The 24,141-nt window shown below is 44.8% G+C and overlaps 2 protein-coding genes across 2 annotated transcripts; both read left to right on the forward strand.

Moving 5' to 3' along the window:
- Positions 1 to 16,449: 16,449 nt before the first annotated feature.
- Positions 16,450 to 16,830, forward strand: LOC141037166 (uncharacterized). The gene has a single exon (XM_073506373.1). It carries the CDS (start codon positions 16,450 to 16,452, stop codon positions 16,828 to 16,830), a length of 381 nt encoding a protein of 126 aa, XP_073362474.1.
- Positions 16,831 to 20,552: 3,722 nt separating this feature from the next.
- Positions 20,553 to 22,433, forward strand: LOC109763996 (small ribosomal subunit protein uS19-like). Its single transcript, XM_020322869.3, has 3 exons — positions 20,553 to 20,674; positions 20,782 to 20,845; positions 22,185 to 22,433. The coding sequence occupies exons 1-3, from the start codon at positions 20,625 to 20,627 to the stop codon at positions 22,431 to 22,433; spliced, it is 363 nt and encodes a 120-aa protein (XP_020178458.3). The 5' UTR covers positions 20,553 to 20,624.
- The last annotated feature ends 1,708 nt before the right edge of the window (positions 22,434 to 24,141 follow it).

The following is a 24,141-nucleotide window of genomic DNA, read 5'->3' on the forward strand; positions in this document are numbered from 1 at the left end:
CACGCATCAACCAGTTCACCCAAAAGCTCAAGCTGGTGGACAAATGTAGGTGACTGAAACTTCTTTTGGTATAAGCCAACTCCCCTTCCTCCCTTTCGTCTTCCTCATTGTGTCAGAGACACTATCCAACACAGGCCTAACCCACGGTCGGCGGTGTTACCGCACACGCCTCGACCTTTTCAATTCGCCTCCTGCATCACTCTATTGCTTCCCCGGTCATCCTAAGCCTCATCCTTCTCCAGCGCAGGTGATCGGACCCCGTCCTGCACCCGCACCCGTGAATCTTCTTCCTCTTCATTGCTAGTGACATCGCGACATCTCTGTCTCCGGCTAGTAGCGGCGCCCCTGTCTCGACCTTTGAACTCCATGTCACCTCGTCTTCTTCTCCTAGGAAAATGGACCTATACCCCCAGCCATTTTCAGGCCTACGAATAACAAATGCGACATTTATTTCTTTGCTTTTGGAAGAGTTGCCGCAAGATAAAGATAAGATGGTCTAAGAAAATGACATAAACAAAGTGTTAGTTTGCCACATTGTGGTATTAGACTTTTTTTCTTTGCAATTGTAATACTAGAGTATTAATAAAAATTTATAACATATCAAAGTCCTAGCAAGTTACTAGTCTAGTAGTCTAATAAATGACTAACCATGCGTAAACATTCCCCATTTTCACCTAGGGGCTAGCCCTAGCCCTAGCGCCGTCGCCTTTCCACGGTGCACCCAGCCAGCCTCCCCTCCTCGGTTCCTCCCTCACGTGTGGCTCACTCAGGTCTAAACGTGGACCGAAAGTGGATTGCAATTTAACTATGCCAGCCGGGATGCTTCGATACCATGTAGAGCTACACGCATCAGCCAGTTCACCCAAAAGCTCAAGCTGATGGACAAAGGTGGATTATGCATTTATACGTCAACAAGTTCGAGCATAGTTCCACCTATGCTCAACTCGTTTTTTTGTATGTAGGTGACTGAAACTTATTTTGGTATAAGCCAACTCCCCTTCCTCCCTTTCGTCTTCCTCATTGTGCCAGAGACACCCTCCAACACAGGCCTAACCGCCGGCCCACGGTCGGCGGTGTTACCGCACACGCCTCGACCTTTTCAAGTCGCCTCCTGCATCACTTTGTTGCTTCCCCGGTCATCCTAAGCCTCATCCTTGTCTGGCGCAGGTGATCGGACCCCGTCTTGCACCCGCACCCGTGAATCTTCTTCCTCTTCATTTCCAGTGACATCGCGACATCTCTGTCTCCGGCTAGTAGCGTCGCCCCTGTCTCGACCTTTGAACTCCATGCCGCCTCGTCTTCTTCTCCTAGGAAAATGGACCTATACCCCCAGCCATTTTGAGGCCTATGAATAGCAAATGCGACATTTATTTCTTTGCTTTTGGAAGAGTTGCCGCAAGAGAAAGATAAGACGGGCTAAGAAAATGACATAAACAAAGTGTTAGCTTGCCATATTGTGGTATTAGACTCATTTTTCCTCGCAATTGTAATATAGAGAGTATTTATAAAAATTTACAACATATCAAAGTCCTACTCCCTCCTTTCCGGTTTATAGGGCTCAATTCAAAAATCTCACCAACCAAGGTAGATGATGAGTGGTGGAATACTTTTTGTAATTTGCAAAAGCACCCAATTAATGCTCTTGTTTTCCTCAAAAATTTATGTTTATTATTGTATTAATTGTAATGCATGCATGCATAAAGTACATGCATTGGTCAATTTTCTCTTAATACTTGCACGCAATTATTTAATGCATCTTGAAATCTAACTTTGTCACTAGTAGAAAACTGGGCTTTGGTCACAGGGCAATATTCACATTAGTCCCGGTTCAGTCACGAACCGGGACTAATGTGAGCATTGGTCCCGGTTCGTGCGGCCAGGGGCCTGCTGGGCCTCGTGGGGGCATTGGTCCCGGTTGGTGGGACAAACCGGACCAATGGGCCACGCTCCTGGCCCACCACCCTTTAGTCCCGGTTCATACCACAAACCGGGACTAAAGGGCTGGTCCTAGTTGCGGCCAGTGTTTAGTCCCACCTCGTCAACCGAAGGGCGCTCACACCAGTTTATAAGCCCTTCCCTCTATGCCTTGTTGAGCTTCTCTTAAAGTGAAAATAGATGCCCTTATACAGGGAATTTCACCTAAATTCACAGTAAATTTCATAGAAATTTACTATGAATTTAGGTTTAATTTTCTCTATAAGTGCATCTATGTTCATTTTTTATATTTATAAAATAAATAAACCTTAATAAAATAAATAAAACTAAATAAACCTTAATAAAATAAAATAAACTATAGTAACTACAATAAATAAACCTTAATAAATTAAGTAAAAATAGCAGTAGTAAAATAAATAAAAATAGCAGCAGTAAAATAAATAAAAATAAAATAATTAAAGTAAAATACATAAGTAATTAGAAATAAATAAATAAGTTTTTTGTTGTAAGTAGAAACAAAACAAAACAAATAAAGCAAAAGAGAAAAAAAAACAGAGGAAAAAATTATGCCACCTAGTGGGCCACCACGGCCTGAATACGACTAGAAACCCTTACATGGGCCAGGATTCAGGCCCGCAGAAGGCCCAGTAGGCCCTCAGGCAAATAGTGACAGAATAGGCCCGTAAGCCTGCATTTGAGAGGAGCTCGAAGTGGTCAGCGCAGCTGCGCTTATAAACCACTGTCGAAGCCTCTCGGCTAGCGAGGTGGGAATAAACATCCCACCGCACCGCGCCAGTTCCAGCACAAGGCCTTTGGTCCCGGTTGGTGCCACCAACCGGGACTAAAGGGGGCATTGGTCCCGGTTCATGGCACCAACCGGGACCAAAGGCCTTTAGTCCCTGTTGGTGCCACGAACCGGGACCACTGAGTTCCCTATATATACCCCATCGCCACAGCAGAGCACTCCACAGTGCTCTGTTTTTTCTGGCCGGCGAGGGAAGGGCATTTGGGTGCTCTAGCTCACCTCCTATGCACATGAGGTGTTCGATAAAATGTCTGAGCCACACTAGTTAATCTTTGTCCTCTCGAAACTCGACCTCCGAGCTCCATTTTCCCCGAGATTTGTCTAGGTTTAGCGGTCCGTCACGTCCCGTCCCCGTCTTCACCGCCGTCGATCGCCCGCGCCGATCTCGTCGCCAGCACCACCGTGGTGAGCCTCTTGTTCTTATCTTCTTTCTGAAAGGAAAAAATTCTTACTTTAGATAGTTACTTGTCTAATTTTGTTACTTTTATTATTCCTTCTTATTACATAGTGCGATGGTTTTGGTATCCGCCCCCGTCGGCCCTCGTCCTGTCTATGATTCGGATGTGGTATATATTATATTTTTATAACTATTTGGTTCATTTATTGTTTATGACAAATATACCGACCAACATGACATAGATTTTATTTATCTAGGAGGTGGTTGAACCGGAAATTCTAACCGACCCTATTGTCGAGAGGTTAAATTTAGTTGAAGAAGAAAACAATTATTTGAAGGAAAAAAAAAATTGAGGAGGAGAAGATGATATTGGAGTTGCATGTTGCGGATGTCGTCGATGATCACAAGATCAAGATGGATGCAATGCGCTTGAAGATTAGAAAGATTAGAAAATATGCCATTCATACCGAGGCTTGGTATCATTATGCCGTTGGATCAATTGTTACCTTGGTTGCGATTATGATCGCATTTGTTTTCGCATTGAAATGTTTTACATAGTTTCAATGTATGGTTTAATTAATTAGATGCTCTGGAGAGCTATATATATGTTGTTAGATGAGAACTATGTATGTACTTTGGTTTTAGTGTGATGATGAACTTCTATTAATTTGGTCACTTAATTATCTATTCATGATGTTCTGTAATGGTTTTTGACACACTTAATTACATATAATGCACGCAGATGAACCGGCAATGGATGTACGGTGACAGACACACCTCCGAGTACATTAAGGGCGTGCATGATTTTCTCGAAGTGGCTGAGGCAAACAAGCAGAATGGTTTTATGTGTTGTCCATGCCCTATATGTGGGAATACGAAGTCTTTGACCGGAAAATCCTTCACACCCACCTGCTTTACAAGGGTTTCATGCCACACTATAATGTTTGGACGAGGCACGGAGAAATAGGGGTTATGATGGAAGACGGCGAAGAAGAAGAGGACGATGACAACTATGTGCTCCCTGAATACGGTGATGCTGCAACGGGGGAAGCTGCTGAAGATCAAGAGGAACCAGACGATGTGCCCAATGATGCTGCAAGGGGGAAGCTGCTGAAGATCAAGAGGAACCAGTGCCCGATGATGATGATCTCCGCCGGGTCATAGTCGATGCAAGGACGCAATGCGAAAGTCAAAAGGAGAAGCTGAAGTTCGATCGCATGTTAGAGGATCACAAAAAAGGGTTGTACCCCAATTGCGAAGATGGCAACACAAAGCTCGGTACCGTACTGGAATTGCTGCAGTGGAAGGCAGAGAATGCTGTGCCTGACAAAGGATTTGAGAAGCTATTGAAAATATTGAAGAAGAAGCTTCCAAAGGATAACGAATTGCCCAACAGTACATACGCAGCAAAGAAGGTCGTATGCCCTCTAGGATTGGAGGTGCAGAAGATACATGCATGCCCTAATGACTGTATCCTCTACCGCGGTGCGTACAAGGATCTAAACGCATGCCCGGTATGCGGTGCATTGAGGTATAAGATCAGACGAGATGACCCTGGTGATGTTGACGGCGAGCCCCCCAGGAAGAGGGTTCCTGCGAAGGTGATGTGGTATGCTCCTATAATACCACGGTTGAAACGTCTGTTCAGAAACGAAGAGCATGCCAAGTTGATGCGATGGCACAGTGAGGACCGTAAGAAAGACGGGAAGTTGAGAGCACCTGCTGATGGGTCGCAGTGGAGAAAAATCGAGAGAAAGTACTGGGCTGAGTTTGCAGCTGACCCAAGGAACGTATGGTTTGGTTTAAGCGCGGATGGCATTAATCCTTTCGGGGAGCAGAGCAGCAATCACAGCACCTGGCCCGTGACTCTATGTATGTATAACCTTCCTCCTTGGATGTGCATGAAGCGGAAGTTCATTATGATGCGAGTTCTCATCCAAGGCCCTAAGCAACCCGGCAACGACATTGATGTGTACCTAAGGCCATTAGTTGAAGAACTTTTACAGCTGTGGAATGGAAACGGTGTACGTATGTGGGATGAGCACAAACAGGAGGAATTTAACCTGCACGCGTTGCTATTTGTAACCATCAACGATTGACCCGCTCTCAGTAACCTTTCAGGACAGACAAACAAGGGATACCACGCATGCACGCACTGTTTAGATGACACTGAAAGTATATACCTGGACAAAAGCAGGAAGAATGTGTACCTGGGCCATCGTCGATTTCTTCCGACCAACCATCAATGTCGAAAGAAAGGCAAGCATTTCAAAGGCGAGGCAGATCACCGGAAGAAGCCCGCCATGCATACCGGTGATCACGTACTTGCTGTGGTCAATGATTTACACGTAATCTTTGGAAAGGGTCCCGGCGGACTAGCTGTTCCGAATGACGCTGAGGGACACGCACCCATGTGGAAGAAGAAATCTATATTTTGGGACCTACCCTACTGGAAAGAGCTAGAGGTCCGCTCTTCAATCGACGTGATGCACGTGACGAAGAACCTTTGCGTGAACCTGCTAGGCTTCTTGGGCGTGTATGGGAAGACAAAAGATACACCTGAGGCACGGGAGGACCTGCAACGTTTGCACGAGAAAGACGGCATGCCTCCGAAGCAGTATGAAGGTCCTGCCAGCTACGCTCTTACGAAAGAAGAGAAAGAAATCTTCTTTGAATGCCTGCTCAGTATGAAGGTCCCAACTGGCTTCTCGTCGAATATAAAGGGAATAATAAATATGCCAGAGAAAAAGTTCCAGAACCTAAAGTCTCATGACTGCCACGTGATTATGACGCAACTGCTTCCGGTTGCATTGAGGGGGCTTCTACCGGAAAACGTCCGATTAGCCATTATGAAGCTATGTGCATTCCTCAATGCAATCTCTCAGAAGGTGATCGATCCAGAAATCATACCAAGGCTAAGGAGTGATGTGGCGCAATGTCTTGTCAGTTTCGAGCTGGTGTTCCCACCATCCTTCTTCAATATCATGACGCACGTCCTAGTTCATCTAGTCGACGAGATTGTCATTCTAGGGCCCGTATTTCTACACAATATGTTCCCCTTTGAGAGGTTCATGGGAGTCCTAAAGAAATATGTCTGTAACCGCGCTAGGCCAGAAGGAAGCATCTCCATGGGCAATCAAACAGAGGATGTCATTGGGTTTTGTGTTGACTTCATTCCTGGCCTTAAGAAGATAGGTCTCCCTAAATCGCGGTATGAGGGGAGACTGACTGGAAAAGGCACGCTTGGAGGGGGGACTCAATAATATGCAGGGACGGATATTCTTGGTCTCAAGCACACTACACAGTTCTACAGAACTCTACCTTGGTGACCCCGTATGTCGATGAACACAAGAACAGTCTGCGCTCCAAACACCCGGAGCAGTGTGACGACTGGATTACATGTGAACACATCAGGACTTTCAGCAGTTGGTTGGAAACACGTCTCAGAGGTGACACCACTGTTTGTGATGAGTTGTACTCGTTATCTAGGGGACCATCTTCGACTGTATTGACTTACAAAGGATACGAGATAAATGGGAATACATTTTACATGATCGCCCAAGATCAAAAGAGCACCAACCAAAACAGCGGTGTCCGCTTTGATGCAGCAACCGAGAGGGGAAAGGACACATATTATGGTTACATAATGGACATATGGGAACTTGACTACGGACATGATTTTAAGGTCCCTTTGTTTAAGTGCAAATGGGTCAATCTGTCAGGAGGCGGGGTACAGGTAGACCCATAGTACGGAATGACAACAGTGGATCTGAACAATCTTGGGTACACTGACGAACCGTTCGTCCTAGCCAATGATGTGGCACAGGTTATCTATGTGAAGGACATGTCTACCAGACCGAGGAAAAGAAAAGATAAGGAAGCGAATACATCATACGATGAGCCAAAGCGCCACATAGTTCTTTCAGGAAAAAGGGACATTGTGGGAGTGGAGGGCAAGACAGACATGTCTAAAGATTATGAAAAGTTTCATGAAATTCCTCCCTTCAAAGTCAAGGCTGACCCAAGCATCCTGGTAACGATGAACATTATCCATGGTTACGGCGCAATAAGCAAATGGCACAAGCGAAGAAAAAGTGAAGACTTTCTCCCGCAACTATTATGATGATACCATGCCAACTTTGTAATAGACGAGTATGATACCATTGTCCGTTTTGTACAAGAAGTGCATCTAGTGTCTGCCGCAACCCTCTCAACTTTCTTGCACATGCTATGTGGATGGAATGATGATACCATGCCAACTTTCAACCTTTTCAGAGTTCATTTGAAATGCTTTTCAATTTTAGGGTCTTATAGCTCAAAATAATTAGTAAATGCATGAAAAATAACAGGCCAAAAATTAAAAATTATGCCACCTACTGGGCCACCACGGCCAGAATACGATTAGAAACCCAGTAGGCCCACAGGCATGTACAGAGAGGTTAGGCCCGTAAGCCTGCTTTAGAGAGGAGCTCGACAGCTTAGGCGCACCGCACCTTATAAACAGGTGCGGCTCTCTCTTAGCTAGCGAGGTGGGACTAAACTCACCACCACGCCGCTGTGCAAGGCCATTGGTCCCGGTTGGTGGCACGAACCGGGACCAATTCCACCCTTTGGTCCCTGTTGGTGCCACGAACCGGTACTAATGAGGCTGTGGCCCCACGAGCACCTTTAGTACCTGTTCGTGGCCCGAACCGGTACTAGAGTTTCTTACTAAGCAGTTTTTTAGTCCCACCTCGCTAGCTGAGAGGCACTAGGAGCGGTTTATAAGCCCTGAGTGCAGAGACGATGAAGAAGAGGCGCAATGCTCACGTTGCTTAGCTTCAAGCCTTGAGGAATAAGGTAGACTGCATCGAGCTATGTGCAGTGCAGTCTACACTATTCCGAAAGGCTTGAAGCAAATCAACGAGCATTGCGCCTCTTTTTTATTTTTAATAACTTATTACAACTCCGGACTTCTTGTGTTCCGACAAAATAAAATAAACTTTAATAAAATTTATGAAACTAAAATTAACAAATTATTTTCTGTTCAAAACATTATAAGAAACCTCTATTATTATTGAAACTAAAATCATATAAAATTGATGCAACTAAAATTATCGAAGTATTTTCTGTTCAAAATCATTAAAAGCAAAAAGAATTTTCATAAAGAACTTTTTTTGATAGAAACTTTAATAGCAAAAAGAATTATCATAAAGTAAAATAAATAAGTAATTAGAAACAAAATAAAATAAAATAAATAAGTTTTTGTTGTAAGTAGAAACAAAACAAAATAAATATAGCAAAAAAGAAAACAAAAAAACTAAATACAGCAAAAAGAATTTTCATAAAGAACTAATGGCACTAATAGAAAGTTTATATTTTTTCTAAAACTAATGGCACTAACAGACAGTTTATAATTTTGCTGACCTAAAAGCAAAAAGAATTAAAAAAAGAAAAAAAAAGAAAATAAATAATGCAAAAAACAAACAAAAAAACTATTTTTATACTAAAGTTAATTACAAACTTGTGATTCACACAAATTTCAAAGAATTCAAATTTTAACAATTCAAATTTGAAAACTAATGGCACTAATAGAAAGTTTATATTTTTTCTAAAACTAATGGCACTAACAGAAAGTTTATAATTTTGCTGACCTAAAAGCAAAAGAATTAAAAAATAAAGCAAAAAACAAAAGAAAATAAATAATGCAAAAAAACAAAACAAAAAAACTGAAAAAAAACTATTTTTATAGTAAAGTTAATCACAAACTTGTGATTCACACAAATTTCATAGAATTCAAATTTTAACTATTTAAATTTGAAAACTAATGGCACTAACAGAAAGTTTATAAATTTTCTGACCTAAAAGCACAAAGAATTAAAAAATAAAGCAAAAAACAAAAGAAAATAAATAATGCAAAAAACAGAACCAAAAAACTGGAATTTTTTTTGAAAAAACTGCTACCTATTGGGCCACCACGGCCTGAATACGACTAGAAACCCAACCTGGGCCAGGATTCAGGCCCGCAGAAGGCCCAATAGGCCCACAGACAGCACAGTGTGACATTAGGCACGTAAGCCTGCATTTGAGAGGAGCTCGAGAGGGCAGCCGCAGTGGGGCTTATAAACCACTCCGAGCCCCTCTCAACTAGCGAGGTGGGACTAAACTTTTGGCCGCGGGCAGCGCAAGGCCTTTGGTCCCGGTTGGTGGCACCAACCGGGACTAAAGGGGGCATTGGTACCGGTTCGTGGCACCAACCGGGACCAATGCCCCCCCTTTAGTCCCGGTTGGTGCCACCAACCGGGACCAAAGGCCGCCGCTTCCCGTCCTTTGCGCTGCTGAAAAGGGACCTTTGGTCCCGGTTCGTGGCACCAACCGGGACTAAAGGTGGGCATTGGTCCCGGTTGGTGCCACGAACCGGGACCAATGCTCTGAGTATATAAGAAAACACTTAGCGTTTTTCAGATTCATCTCTGCAGTTGCCCCGCCCCGACGACGCCGCCAGGCTGCCCGAGCTCGCCCCGTCGACGCCGTCGCCGCCCTCTGCCTCGTCGACGCAGCCGCCCCTGCCCCGACCACGCCGTGGGCCCTCGCCGTGCCTCTGCCTCGCCCTGCCCTGATCGACCACGCCGCCGTCGCCGCCCTCTACCCCGACGCGCGCCGTGCCTCTGCCCCTGCCCCGACCACGCCGCACCTCTCCTTTGGTCAGGCCGGCGCCGCCCCCTGCCTCCCTATTTTTTTCACATATATATGATGTTTTTTTCCAGATTATATGTATATGTGTGAGTATATGTATGTGTGTATATCTGATTATATGTCCTCTTTTCAGATTTTTTGTTTTTCTGCATTTTTATAAAAATGTATATATGTATGTATGTTCTCTGTGTATATATATGTTCATGTATGCAAAACATAGATTTTTAGAAAAGTTTTATCTATATATGTTCTCTGATTTAGTCCATTTTAGGTTAGTTTCATTTTTAGAAAAGTTTTATATATTTAGGAAAAGAAGGAAGAGAAGGAACAAGGAAGAAGAAGAAAAAGTTTTATATATATGCAAAAGTTACATTTTTAGAAAAGTTTTATATATCTAGCTAGGAAGAAAAGGAAGAAGAAGAAGAAGAAAAAGAAGGATAGGAAAAAAGAAAATAAGAAGAGGAAGAAAGGAGAAGAAGAGGAGAAATAAACAAGAAGAGGAAAAAAGAAGAAAAAGAAGAGGAGAAGAAGAAAGGAATAGAGGAGAAGAAGAAAAAAATAGATAAATATATCTATTTTTTTCTTCTTCTCCTCTATTCCTTTCTTCTTCTCCTCTTCTTTTTCTTCTTCGTCTTCTTATTTTTTATCGGGTATGTCGTTGTCGATATACCCCCTCCCGATAACTTCAACACGAGGGGGGGTCGATATACCCCCTCCCCGCCGATAATATTATTTTCCCATGTACGTATGTCGTCGTTGTCGATATAACCCCCTCCCGATAACTTCAACACGTGGGGGGGGGTCGATATACCCCCTCCCCGATAACATTATTTTCCCATGTATGTATGTCGTCGTTGTCGATATATATAACTCCCTCCAAATAACTTCGACATGATGGGCGGTCGATATTTATACCCCCTCTCGACCGTGATAACTTATACCACGGGAGCACCCCCCGGCCCTCTCGCTCGACCAAAACTCTCGAGGACACCCAAACCCTAGAAAAAAACGATGTCGGTCGCCTACCCCCTCCCGCCGCACCCCTACCCATGAAGCGTTGCCTAGGCCACCCCAAACCCGGAATAAGCTAGGTCTACGTTTGCACTAATATATCCACCTGCTGTCATGTTTGTGTAATAATTGCCATGTTGTAATATTTGCAGAAACAATGGAGCACGGACGAGATGAGCAAGCAGAAGAGGTGTTGGGGGACATAATCTTAGCCGGAGGTGATATCTTGTCGTATCTTAACGACAATGATGGTCTGGAAGAACAGGGTGAAGAAGCAGGCTACGGTGATCGAAGAGTGGAGGAGGAAAGACATGATTATGATGGCTCCGGTGACCCAATGTTGGTGCAAGAAGGAGCCCGTGGTGACGTCTCCGGTGACCGAACAGAGTCCGGCCAGGTAAATATATTAGTTAAGCCTGTGCTGACTAGCTAATTGATGCATTCATTGTTTTGGTATGTACACATATTAATTAACGCTCGTCTTTCTTCTTTTTTCTAGCCCTCCGGATCGAGCACAACTGCGGTAAAGAGACGAGGCCCGAAGAGAAAGTTGCGCTCGGATGAAAGGTTTGAGATCACAGCAATCGCGCGCGACGGCCAACCGATTGAACCCATCCGGACAAAAGATGCATTTGCTGCTCAGTGCGGGGTTCTAGTTAGGGACAAGATCCCGATCAGCATCCACCAATGGTATAAGCCTAAGAAGGAAGACCCTGAGGTGTCTTATGTCAATGATATGCAGAAAGATGATCTTTGGACAGAGCTGAAGGCAAATTTCACCCTACCGCCAGAGGAGGATCCGGAGAAGCCAGTTATAGAGCAATTAATCAAGTCTCATGCTCTTAAGAAGATGGCAGACCTATTCAGGAGGTGGAAGAATGAGCTGAAAACGTTTGTCGACAAAGAAGAGACACCTGAATTCATCGGCCGGTATGAGAAGATCAGAGATCACTGGCCCGCATTTGTGGCCCACAAGACATCGGAAAAGAGTAAGAAGATGTCAGCGACAAACAAGAAGAATGCTGCGAAGAAGAAGCTTCACCATCGCACGGGGTCAGGTGGCTACCTCAAAGCCCGACCTAAGTGGGCCAAGGCTGAGAATGATCTGCTTGAAAAAGGGATCGAACCACAGATAATGAACTGGACAGACCGTTGCCGGACTTGGTTCTTCGGGGCTGGCGGAACCTTGGACCCTGTATCAGGGAGGTGCGTTTGGACGAACGAGCTTTTGAGAATACCAGTCAAGAAGATTCAGCAATATATCGATGCAGCGCGGGAAGGGGCGTTCGTTCCAGACCGAGAGAACGACGAGCTCACAATGGCCCTCGGGAATGCTGAGCACCCTGGACGGACACGAGGCACGCCAGGCTCCGTTCCGTGGAAGGCTGGTTTTCCGGACGCGGGCGGTTACAAAAACCAGGAGAGGAGGAAAAAAGTGGAGCAGATCCAAATTCAGAAGCTGCACGAAAGGGTTCAAGCGCTAGAGGAACGAGACGGCAATCGACATGCCGAAACTGCCCCCGAAGCTACACCGCCATCTCAGCGGAGAAGCAGCGTGGATTCCACCGAGCTGCTTCAGCTGGAGCATGCGGCTCCTGCTAGCTACCCCGTGGATGCTATCACGGAGTCTCAACATTGCCACCTTATGGCGGAATGGCAGAACTTCAAAGTCAAGGCGGTTGTTGGCTCTGTTTTACCTCCTGAACCCGGCGCAACCTACCACTGCCGGCCGATTCCAGAAGGATATGCTAGGGTGATGGTGGATGAAATAACGGAGGGATTTGAGGAGCTCCAGCTTGACCACCCTACCGGTGAAGGGGAGACTCGGCTGGGTTCTGCTCTGAAGACTCCATGCCTATGGCGGAAGGAGCTCATCAAGCTTCCGAACTGGACGGCTCCGGCGAGTAAGGGCACTCCGCCTCCTCCTCCGCCTCCTCCTCCGGCGAGTGATCAGGGCACTCAGCCTCCTTCTCCGGCGCGTGACGGCACTCCGCCTCCTTCTTCGCCAGCGCCGGCGCGCCAGAGCAGCCAGCCTCCTCCTTCTTCACCTCATCAGCAAGGGCGGAAGAGACCCACCGCCGCTGCGGCTGCTCCGGCGCGTCGTAGTCCTTCTCCTCCGCCTCGTAAGCAAGGAAAGAAGACAGCCGCAGCCGCTCCGTCTGCTCTGCCGGCGTCTAGCAGTACAGCTGCCAGAGGCGGGAGGCAATACAGATTCGGTCCTTCTCTGAAGACTCCAGAGAAGTTACCATACGAGAGGACCGAGGAGGAGAACGCAAAGATCGTGCGAGCCAAAGTGAAGAACTTCTTTGAAGGGGTGAAAGCAAAGAAACATCCACCTCCGGAGGAGAAGGTAGATCCGGTGAAAGCAAAGCGCACTCTGGCTGCCCTGACAAAACCACCAACGTCTCCGCCGAGAGGCAACTATGAGCGCATTCTTGCAAAGACATATGCCGAAGCGGAGCGGTCGGGAAGTACTGTCAGTGATAAAAGGTTAAAAGAACGACGAGCTGGGAAAAAAATTGCCCAGCTCGGCGAACAAGCGAACCAATCGTGCCCCCCGCTCAAGGTGTCAAAAGACATCGTCGCTAATGATCCAAGTATGGTGCCCGGTTATAGCAATCTTGGAGATTACCTGCCCGACGATGTACATTATTATGAAATCATGGAGGTGGACGAACACAAATACCATTACGGGAAGCCTCTCGTCAAAGATGAAAGATCTCTATCAACGATGATGCGAAGACTACATGATTGGTACATGAAAACCTGCAGAGAGTCTGATGGGATGGATACTTTGACGCTGAGAGTTAAACCGGAGCATGACCTCGTTGGAATTGATCTGCTGAATGTTCCATTTGAGGATTTCTTCCAGTTTTACAATCAAAAGGCCCTCGATAAAACAACGATCACTTGCTACTGTCTGTAAGTAGTACTACTTCTGTCATTAAGTCTCTCTATATAGGTCAGCTCTTTCATTGCATGTATTTATACTTATCCTCACTATATTATGCAGATTGAAGATCGCCGAATTGAAGAAAAAACAAATCGGTGATATTGGGTTCATTAACACAAATCTCATAGATGCATATACGGTTGAAAAACATCCCAAAGAAGCCGAGGCCAACTTGCTACAATCGTTGTTATTAAATCAAAACAAAGATATAATACTCTTTCCTTACAACTTCAAGTGAGTGTTACTGTCTTGTGCATATTCGGTTTCCCTTATTAGTCCAGGTTATGGTAATGTAATTGATGACTTATGCATGCATGCGCAGCTTCCACTATATTCTCCTAGAGATTAAGCTTGAGCAGGGAGTAGTAACCGTCTTAGACTCGAGACGAAAAGATCCCCAGGACTATGCGAACATGACTCAAATGCTCGAGAAGTAAGTTAAATCGATCATTATCCATCATATCAGCAACTTTGTTCATTTCCTGATATCAAGTAATTGTTTTCTTTGTCTGGCAGGGTTTGGAGAAAATTCACCTCAAAAGCTCCGGGACTGCCGAAGAAGCTGCAATTTAATCACCCGAAAGTAAGTACTATAGTAGCATGTTCTGCGCATCTCCTAGTGATTCAAGCGCTAGTTTCATCAATACCATTTAGCATGCTTGCTTATCAGTTAGATTGACCTCTATTTCTTGTAAAGTGGTTGTGGCAGGAATCCGGGAATAATTACTGTGGATACTATGTTTGCGAGTCCATCCGCTACACGACCTGTGAGCGGGGCTACACTGAAGAACAATATGAAGTGCGTAAGCAATAATATTCACAATTTTATTTTATTACCATCATTTGTGTTGAGTTTCATTTATTCATATATATATGTATTGACCCCCTTCTTCAAATTAGATGTTTCGTAAGCGGGATGAACTCCTAGCAGAAGATCGTATGCGAGGAATTCAAGAGGAATTGGCGGCATTCTTCCTTGACCACGTGATCGCTGAAAACGGAGAATACTATGTGGACCCTGTGTTCCTACAATTTAATTAGGAGATTGTATTGTAAGAGATAATTATTGTATATATGTAGCCGGTAGTGTCGGATAGATATACGAGAACTTGTTGTTCGACCAATATCTCGGAGAAGGAGAGGTGGTCGATATCACTTCTCTCTGTATGCATATGTTCATGACGATCTTCTGTTTCCTTCATTTGATTACTAGCTAGCGTGTCTACTCCTCTCCATACGTATATAGTACATAGCGTCGACCAAGCACGGAGATAAGAGAGGACACTTCTCTCTATTAATTAGCTAGCTAACACAATATATGAAACACCTAAATTAACCCCCCAAAACCCCTAAACCACCCCCTTTCAAAAAAAAAAACAAAAACCTCAGCTCCTGCCAGCTGCTGACGCGTGGATGCCTATTGGTCCCGGTTGGTGACACCAACCGGGACAAAAGGCCCTGCCTATTTGTCCCGGTTGGTGCCACCAACCGGGACCAAAGGCCCCATGCCTGGGCTGGCAGCAGCGGCCACGTGGACGACCTTCTGTCCCAGTTCGTGTAAGAACCGGGACTAAAGGGGGGAGGCTTTAGTAACGACCCTTTAGTCCTGGTTCGAGAACCGGGACAAAAGGCCCTTACAAACCGGGGTAAAAGCCCCTTTTCCTACTAGTGTGTGATCGGGAAAACTAAATTAATCCTTATAAAATGGAAAAACTAAGATTTTGAGATAAGCCCTATAAACCGGAAAGAAGAGAGTACTCCCTCCGTCCGGGTTTATTAGGCCCCCTCTTATTTTGGGCTAAAGTTTGACCTAAAAATTTAAGTAATAATATCTAAACTATATATCACAAAAAATATATTGTCGGAAAACTCTTTCAAATACAAATCCAACAGTATAATTTTTTAAAGCATATACTTTATATTTTAATAGTGAATAGATGGTCAAAGTCTGGCTCAAAATACGAAGGGGCCCAATAAACCCGGACGGAGGTAGTAACAAGTTACTCTAGCTAATTAGTCTAATATAAATGCCTAAGTCTAATCCGAGTAACGGGCCCTCTGACGTTTTCTTCCGTGAGGGATCACTAAGGCGGCTAGGGTTTCGCTGTCTTGCATATGGTCATCCGTATTGGATCAGTTTTTTCTGCTCAATCGATTTGATCGGAGGAGCATACTGTTTTGGAGATTTTGAAGATTTCTGAGGAAGTAGAAATCCAGTCCTCTGATTGGATGTGGTGAAATTGTTAGCAGCTTTGGATTAGGTGGGGTTGGAGTTTTTCTGTCTTCTCACGGCTTGTTCGTGAGAGAGCAACAATGAAGGTTCTGAGTTGGAATTGCAATGGTCTCGGGAATGAACCGGCAATCCGTGCTTTGCTCGATGTCCAACGAAAGTCAAATCCCGATGTGATGTTTTTGTCGGAGACTCACCTAGAAAGCTATCCGGCTGAATGTTTACGTCGCCGCCTTAAGATGGACCAAAAATTTGTGTGCCATGGCGATGGGAGGAAGGGAGGTCTTATTCTATTTTGGAAAAAAGAATTTAAGGTTCAGAGGTTGGATCTTGACCCTATGTTTATAGATGTGATGATCACGGATACAAGTGATAACACATGGAGACTTACTGGTATGTACGGAGAGTTTAGATGGGAGAATAAGCATAAAACATGGGACCGTATGCGGGCATTGCATCAATCACAGTGTCAGCCATGGTTGTTAGTTGGTGATCTGAACGAAATACAGTTTTTACAGGAAAAAGAAGGAGGTAATCCTCGCCCCCAGCAATATATGACAGCATTTCAGAATGCTATCGATGATTGCAATCTCAAGGATATGGGATTTGTCGGGGATATGTTCACCTGGAGGAGAGAAAGAATACGGGAGAGATTGGACAGGGGTCTAATAAACGACGAGTGGTCGATTCTATACCCACATGCTGCGCTTGAAAATCTGGAGTTCAATCATTCAGACCACAGACCTATTCTTGTGAACACTGAATATTACATTCAGGAACATGTGGATCCTAACCAAAGACCAAGGAGGTTTGAGGCGTACTGACTGAAGGAAAGAAAATTTACTGAAGTAGTACAGGACGCATGGGCTCATGTTTCAGCGAACCAAGGAACTAGCCTGTATGAAAAACTTTCATGCATGCATGGTCGCTTCCATGATTGGGACCAGAGAGTCTTAAAAAAAACTAAGAAGCGATTACGCAAGGCGCAACGGGAGTTGGAACAGGCGATGACTGGTCCTATGACAGATGAAAATGAAGAGAAGAGGAAGGAGTTGGCTGAACTGGTGGAATATTTGCTTGAGCTGGAGGAGATTGCATGTAGGCAACGTTCGCGTGCTACATGGTTGACAAGTGGCGATCGGAACACAGGTTTCTTCATGGCTTATGCTTCAGCTAGGAGAAAAAAGAATTTCATTAAAAGGTTAAAGGATGATAATGGGCAATGGCTGGAAGGTAATTCATCTTTAAATCCGCATGTCCAGAATTACTTCTCTAATCTGTTCTCTTCGGAAGTTAATCAAATAGATCCAGTTTTGTTAGAAAAAGTTCATAGTAAAGTGACTGATCAGATGAACAATATGTTGATGGCTCCTTTTACTGCCGAAGATGTGCATAAAGCTGTGTTAAGTATTGGAGATCTAAAAGCGCCAGGGCCGGATGGGTTAGATGCTATATATTTTTTAAAGTATTGGCACATTCTTGGGAGTGACATCACTCATGAAGTCTTACATGCTATCAACACACGTCAAATCCCTGCTGAGTGGAATGATACGTCAATTGTGATGATCCCAAAGGTGGATGCACCAAAACTGGTAACTCAATTTCGGCCTATTAGTCTTTGTAATGTGCTTTACAAAATTATCTCCAAAATGTTGGCTGCCAGATTGAAGAGTATATTGCCTGAAATTATTTCACCTCCCCAGAGTGCATTCGTTCCTGGTAGATTGATCACCGATAATATACTTATTGCCTATGAGTGTATCCATAAAATAAAGAATACGAGGAGCAGTCTTGCTGGATTGTGTGCAGTCAAGCTGGACATGCATAAGGCTTATGATAGAGTAGAATGGATCTTCTTGAGAAATATGATGAGTAAATTGGGATTCCATGAGAATTGGATTGATTTAATGATGGCTTGTGTGAGCTCAGTAAGATACAAAGTAAGATTTAACTCACAGGAGACGAATATATTTACCCCTACAAGGGGTCTCAGGCAAGGGGACCCCCTCTCGCCGTACCTATTTTTGATTTGTGCAGAAGGTCTTTCTAGTTTATTGCAGTATGAAGAAGAAGTTGGTGGCATTGATGGGATCAGACTATGCAGGAATGCACCGTCAGTTTCACACCTCTTATTTGCTGACGATTCTCTTATTCTCATGCGAGCAGATGTGTTAAATGCAACTTCCTTACGGCAAGCACTAGAAACCTACTGTGAGAATTCGGGACAGATGATCAGTGTGGGTAAATCGAGCATCTTTTTCATCCCAAATACTAATGTGACCACACGAAAGCTGAAATTTGTCAAGAGTTGGATATAAATACGGAAGCCTTATCTGATAAATATCTTGGCCTACCTGCCATGGTTGGTGCTGACAGAAGTGACTGTTTCAAACATCTTCGTGACAGGGTTATGCAGAGGATAAAAGGATGGATGGAGAAACAATTATCCACAGGTGGCAAGGAGATCTTATTGAAGGCCATTGCTCAGTCTATACCAGTATTTGCAATGTCAGTTTTCTGTCTTACTAAAGGCGTTTACAAAGAAATTACAGATGTAATAGCTCAATTCTGGTGGGGTGACGAAGAAGATAACAAGAAGATGCATTGGTATTCTTGGTGGAAGCTATGTTTCCCAAAGAGTGAAGGTGGGATGGGATTTCGAGATTTATATTCGTTTAATCTTGCTCTCTTAGCGAAACAGTGCTGGAGATTGATAACGAACCCGGACTCGCTTTGTGCTAGGATTTTAAAGGCAAAGTATTACCCAAATTGTGATATTCTCCTAGCAGGGCCGAAAAAGGGATCTTCCTTCACTTGGCAGAGTATCATTGCGGGGTTAGCTTGCTTTAAACGTGGATACATATGGAGAATAGGAACGGGAGAAAATGTTGACATCTGGGCTGACCCGTGGATACCTTCAAGCCCAAACAGGATGATTATTACTCCGCAGAATCAGTCTATTTTAACAAAGGTTTCTGAACTAGTTAATCCTATTACCCAAACGTGGGATGAGCAATTGCTTCAAGACCATTTTAACCCCGTGGATGTTCGAAGGATCTTACACATACCCTTACACCTTCAAGCATTTGATGATTTTGTCGCCTGGCATCCGAATAAAAACAGAATCTTTTCTGTGAAAACTGCATATCATATTGAGTGGATACACAAATATGGGGGCCATGCAACTGCCCTGGGCAGACCGGGAAGCTCTACGACTCCGGCAGTGTGGTCTATGCTATGGAATCTTCAAGTCCCACGTAAAGTTCAAATATTTTGCTGGAGAATTCTGCACGGAATTGTACCATTAATGTCTGTACTCGCTAATAGACACATCCCGGTGAGTGGAGAATGCCCAATCTGTCACGTTGGACCAGAGGATGTGCGCCATCTGCTTTTTGAATGCATTCCAGCGAGAGAATTGTGGGAGAAATTAGGCGTTTTGGACTCTATCAGATCGGCCCTTCACGTGGATCGCTCGGGATCAATAGTTCTGGAACACTTGCTAAACTTACCAACCACTCTGTTTCACCTCATGCCTACTATTCAAAGTATTGACGTCATAGCAGTGGGATATTGGTATTTGTGGTGGATCCGTAGGCAGGTCACACATAATGAGACAATTCCGCCTCCCAATAGATGGCCCATTTCAGTGATGGCAATTACATGCGGGTATAACAAAGTGTCGAACCAAAATAGGGAGGACACGGAGCATAGATGGAAGAGGCCAGACCCAAAGTTTGTTAAAGTAAATGTTGACGCTGCTTTTTATCAAGATGCAGGTGCAGGAGCAACGGCCGCTATAATCAGAGACGAGAAGGGGCAATTTCTAGCTGCTCAATGCAAATACAATGATTGTGCTTCAGATGTTACCGCTATGGAGGCTAGGGCCATGCGAGATGGCCTTCAATTTGCAAATTCATTAGGCTTTAATCGGGTTGAGGCTGAATCAGACTCCCTTGAAGTCATTCAGTTCTGCACAGGACAAACACAGTGGTGGGATGCATCGGCAGCAGTCTTTGTGGAGTGTCTGGATACTGTTACATCAATTGGGAGGGTCACCTTCAAGCATTGTTTTCGTGCGGCGAATACCGCACCTCATGAGCTAGCTAGCTAAGTTTAGGCTTTGTAATAAAGTATCAGATAGTTGGACCGACGAATCACCTGCATGTATCGTCAATAACCTTGTGAACGATGTAATTTTGATCTAAGTTATTAAAGGTAGCTATGATGGCCTTCCCTCAAAAAATAAAAAGTCTAATAAATGCCTAACCATGCGTAAACATTCCCCATTTTCACCTAGGGGCTAGCCCTAGCCCTAGCGCCGTCGCCTTCATTGTTCCACGGTGCACCCAGCCGGCCTCCCCTCCTCGGCTCCTCCTCCCCCCCCAATCGACCGCAACTATCATGGTGAGCTGCATCCAACTCGCCCCCAGCCCCCCAAACCAACCCTCCAGCGTTTCTTGATCACCGGGCGGGCTAACCCAAAACCCATGCGCTCCGTGATCGCATTGCAGGCGGACGGCGGCGTGGAGGCGGAGGCGCCGCCTCCGGGCAGCCGAAGAAGAGGACGTTCCGCAAGTTCAGCTACCGCGGCTTCGACCTCGACGCGATCCTCGACATGTCCGCCGCCGACCTCATCCAGGTCCTCCCCGCCCGCGCCCGCAGAAGGTAGAACCCAGAGTGGCGTGCGTCTCTCTTGAGATCGAGAGCGGGGTCTCTTGAACTGCTAGTTCGTTTGACTGGAAGAAAAATGCTGTGCTTTCGTGTTGCTGTAGGTTCTACAGGGGGTTCAAGAGGAAGCAATTGATGCTCATCAGGAGGCTGCGCAAGGCCAAGGCGGTAATGGACCATGCATGCTCCTGCCCTGGAACTGCCTGCTATTTGTACTGTAACTGTTAAACTACCGATTAGGAAGCACTCCCTCTGTAAAAAAATATAAGAGCATTTAGAGAAAGTACATACAGAATAAAATATATGTTTACTGTTTGCTGTGCTCCCCGTGTGTTTAAGAATCCTGGCATGTACTGTTCGCAGCACTACGATGTTTGGCAACACACCAAATGTCATTAGGTCGGGACTGTCAAGTTCTACATAACCTTGAAAAGTTCAAATTATATTATTACAAGTATACTCTGGTCAAACTGGCAAGGCATAAAACGCATCTCCATACATTCGATTCAGAAAAAAAAGTTGAACACCTTATAATTCGAAACGGAGGGAGTAATTTTCAGATGCTTCGGCAATATAGCTATTGTTGATGCGTACTTCAGGTGCTTAATTTTATCTGCTTGGATATACCGCGCGCAGCAGTATCTCGTCGCTTTTAGTAGAATATAAAATTATTCCTGCCAATTTTTTGTTAAGAAGTATCAACATCTACAATACCAAATATATATAATATGAAACTACATTCCATAATGAATCTAGATATTGATTTTGGTATCATGCCCCCTCAAAAAAGGTTTTGGTATTGTGAATGTTGATACTTTTTCTATAAGTTTGGTCAAATTAGAGACATCTTTACTTCAGGCAAAAGTTATGTGCGGACTAAAAGGACCTGAGGGAGTATTGCTTGCGAGTTTTTCTGCAGCATTGCAGCTTCCAAATGTTGATCATCACTTTTCTGTTTGAAACGGGTTCAAATATCTTGCTTATGCTACTACAGAAGAATGAACTTCATCTAGCGCACATACCATATATTCTTGATTATTTCCGGTTCTGGATCGAGGTTGTGGGAATATTGATGTTGGAGAAAGGGGAGTATCAATGCATACTGTGAACCTTGAGACGAGTGAATATCTTATGCTCTTTAAACCACTACGAACCACTAGATGGCTCTATAGTAGTGCGGACTATTTTGCATCTTATACAATCCACTGATATGTTTAATGTTCCGTAAGTACTGTGAGGAATATCCATTTTGTTAGTGTGTCAAGGTATGTATGATATGAACTTCTAAGTATGCGCACGCTCTTTGATATGTATTGAACGATGTGTGACCTGTACAGGTATTGATTTGAGTGTTTTCACATTTGTAAGTTATAAGATATCTGTGCGACATCAAGTTTTAACAGCACACGTCTGATGCTGTTTTGGCTTGAACCATCGATTATGTTGCACTGTTTGTGTGAGATCATGACGTCCCAAAGCTCATTCCGTTTTCTCTGAAAATGTACAGAAAATGGAGGCACTTGCTGGTGAAAAGCCAGGGGTTGTGAAGACTCATCTGCGCGACACGATCATCGTGCCAGAGATGACAGGCAGCCAGATTGCGGTGTACAATGGGAAAAACTTCAACCAGGTTGAGATCAAGCCCGAGATGATTGGCCACTACCTCGCCGAGTTCTCCATCAGCTACAAGCCCGTCAAGCACGGGAGGCCCGGTATCGGCGCCACCCACTCCTCGAGGTTCATTCCTCTCAAGTGAAGGCCAAAGCATCTCCGGAACTCGATCGGTTTTGTTTGTTTCGTCTGCGCGCATGGGAAACGAAAACTTACGAAGAACATGTTATTCGTGTGCCACTAGCTCAAATGCCAGCTCCATTGTGCAATCCTCTGGCCATTTGGTCTGTAGCCTTCATTTGAGGGACACAAGCCAGAAGGGTTTTTTTTTGCGTGGAGCTTTGGGGCTCTTTATTCAACAAAAGCAGACCTAGCACAGTCAGATATGAGGCTACTGAGCAGGAAAGAGGGTACAAGATCCTGCCAGCGAACAAGCTCGTTTTGCACAAAGATTAGCCGGAAGATTCGAAGATCTATTAATATGCTGAATAGTAAACATACTAAAAATTGAAGCTAAGTCCCCAATTTCCAGTAGAAGAGGAGCCACAACAGAACGTGAGTTATGGCGAGTATTCCAGAGGTGAACCACCACCGCGCAGTCCATCTCCATGACGACATCTTTGAATCCTCTGATTCTCGCAAACCGGACGCCATCATGGAGTGCCAAGGCTTCGGCGATCATCGGGTCTGTGATTCCCTCAGGCCTCGTTTGGCACAAGAGGTTTGGAGGGGTTTTGAGTGGATTTTCCACGCGTGGCCCAGAACCCGCTGCAATCCTCTTCGGTCCATTTGGTACGCGAGGTTTCGCTGGCCCAATCCACCCGATCCCCCTTCCATTCGCCCTGATCCACGCGGGTCAGAAAGCCCGAGGAGACCCTCGCGGAATTGGAGCCTCGCCGAAGACCGCAACCTTCTTCTCGCGCCGCCGCCGGCCGCGGAGTCCTCCTCACGCCGCAGCCTGCAGACTCCTCGACGAGCCTCCGCCGGCAGCAGCCTCCTCGACGCGTCGTCGCTGCCGCCAGTACGTACCTCTGTGCTGCCCTCTCTCGTTCCCCTCTGGGTCGCCCCCTCACGCCTCGATCCACTCGTCTAGTCTAGGATCTCGGCCATGGAGTGCTCCTCGTCCATGGATGGATATGGTAAATGATGTTTTGCCCTAGATAATAATTGTGGTTCTGGAGCTTTAAATATATTGTATCTTGAATTCCTTTTTAACAAATAAAGTTTGATTGCCATAGTCTGCTCTGGATTGACTCATTTCAATGTTTGATGTGCACTACTTGTTGGCAAGAGCATATGATTCTATGTTTGTTCTGTGCATGGCTGCATCATCATACTAATCGGGAATCGATACGTTCTGCACTGCGATGTGCCTGCTATCTTAAAGAACCAATTGCTTTTTGCACTACTGGTTTGTTGGCTAATTGAAACCTGAGTATTATTTTAGGCTGTGTACAGTGTATACATGCTATTGCTGTGAATGATGAAGACACTGTTGCATCTGTGTATATTTGTATGTGGTAATTCGTTGAGCGAACTGGAGTACTAGAACATGGGTTGGCCAAGGTTTAGTCGAAAATAATCTGACTCCAAAGCTCCACCATCCTACAGCACACTTAAACTTCTATGTATGTCAGCATGGCCTTTTTTCAAAGATGATCCGAGTTTCAGATAATCTTGGACGATCGCTACATATTTAACAGGTAAAGAAACTATTGGTATGAAATTCGACAGACTTGTTATGAGTTCTGTAGTAGCAACCATGAACTCAGTTTTTTGGTGTTTATCAATTTTTTAAAATTGGAATTCTATAGCGAGCAAACTGATTGTGTGCGATGATAGATAGGTTAGGT

The sequence above is a fragment of the Aegilops tauschii genome, chromosome 1 (genome assembly GCF_002575655.3).
Source record: "Aegilops tauschii subsp. strangulata cultivar AL8/78 chromosome 1, Aet v6.0, whole genome shotgun sequence".
NCBI classification, from domain to species: Eukaryota; Viridiplantae; Streptophyta; class Magnoliopsida; order Poales; family Poaceae; genus Aegilops; species Aegilops tauschii.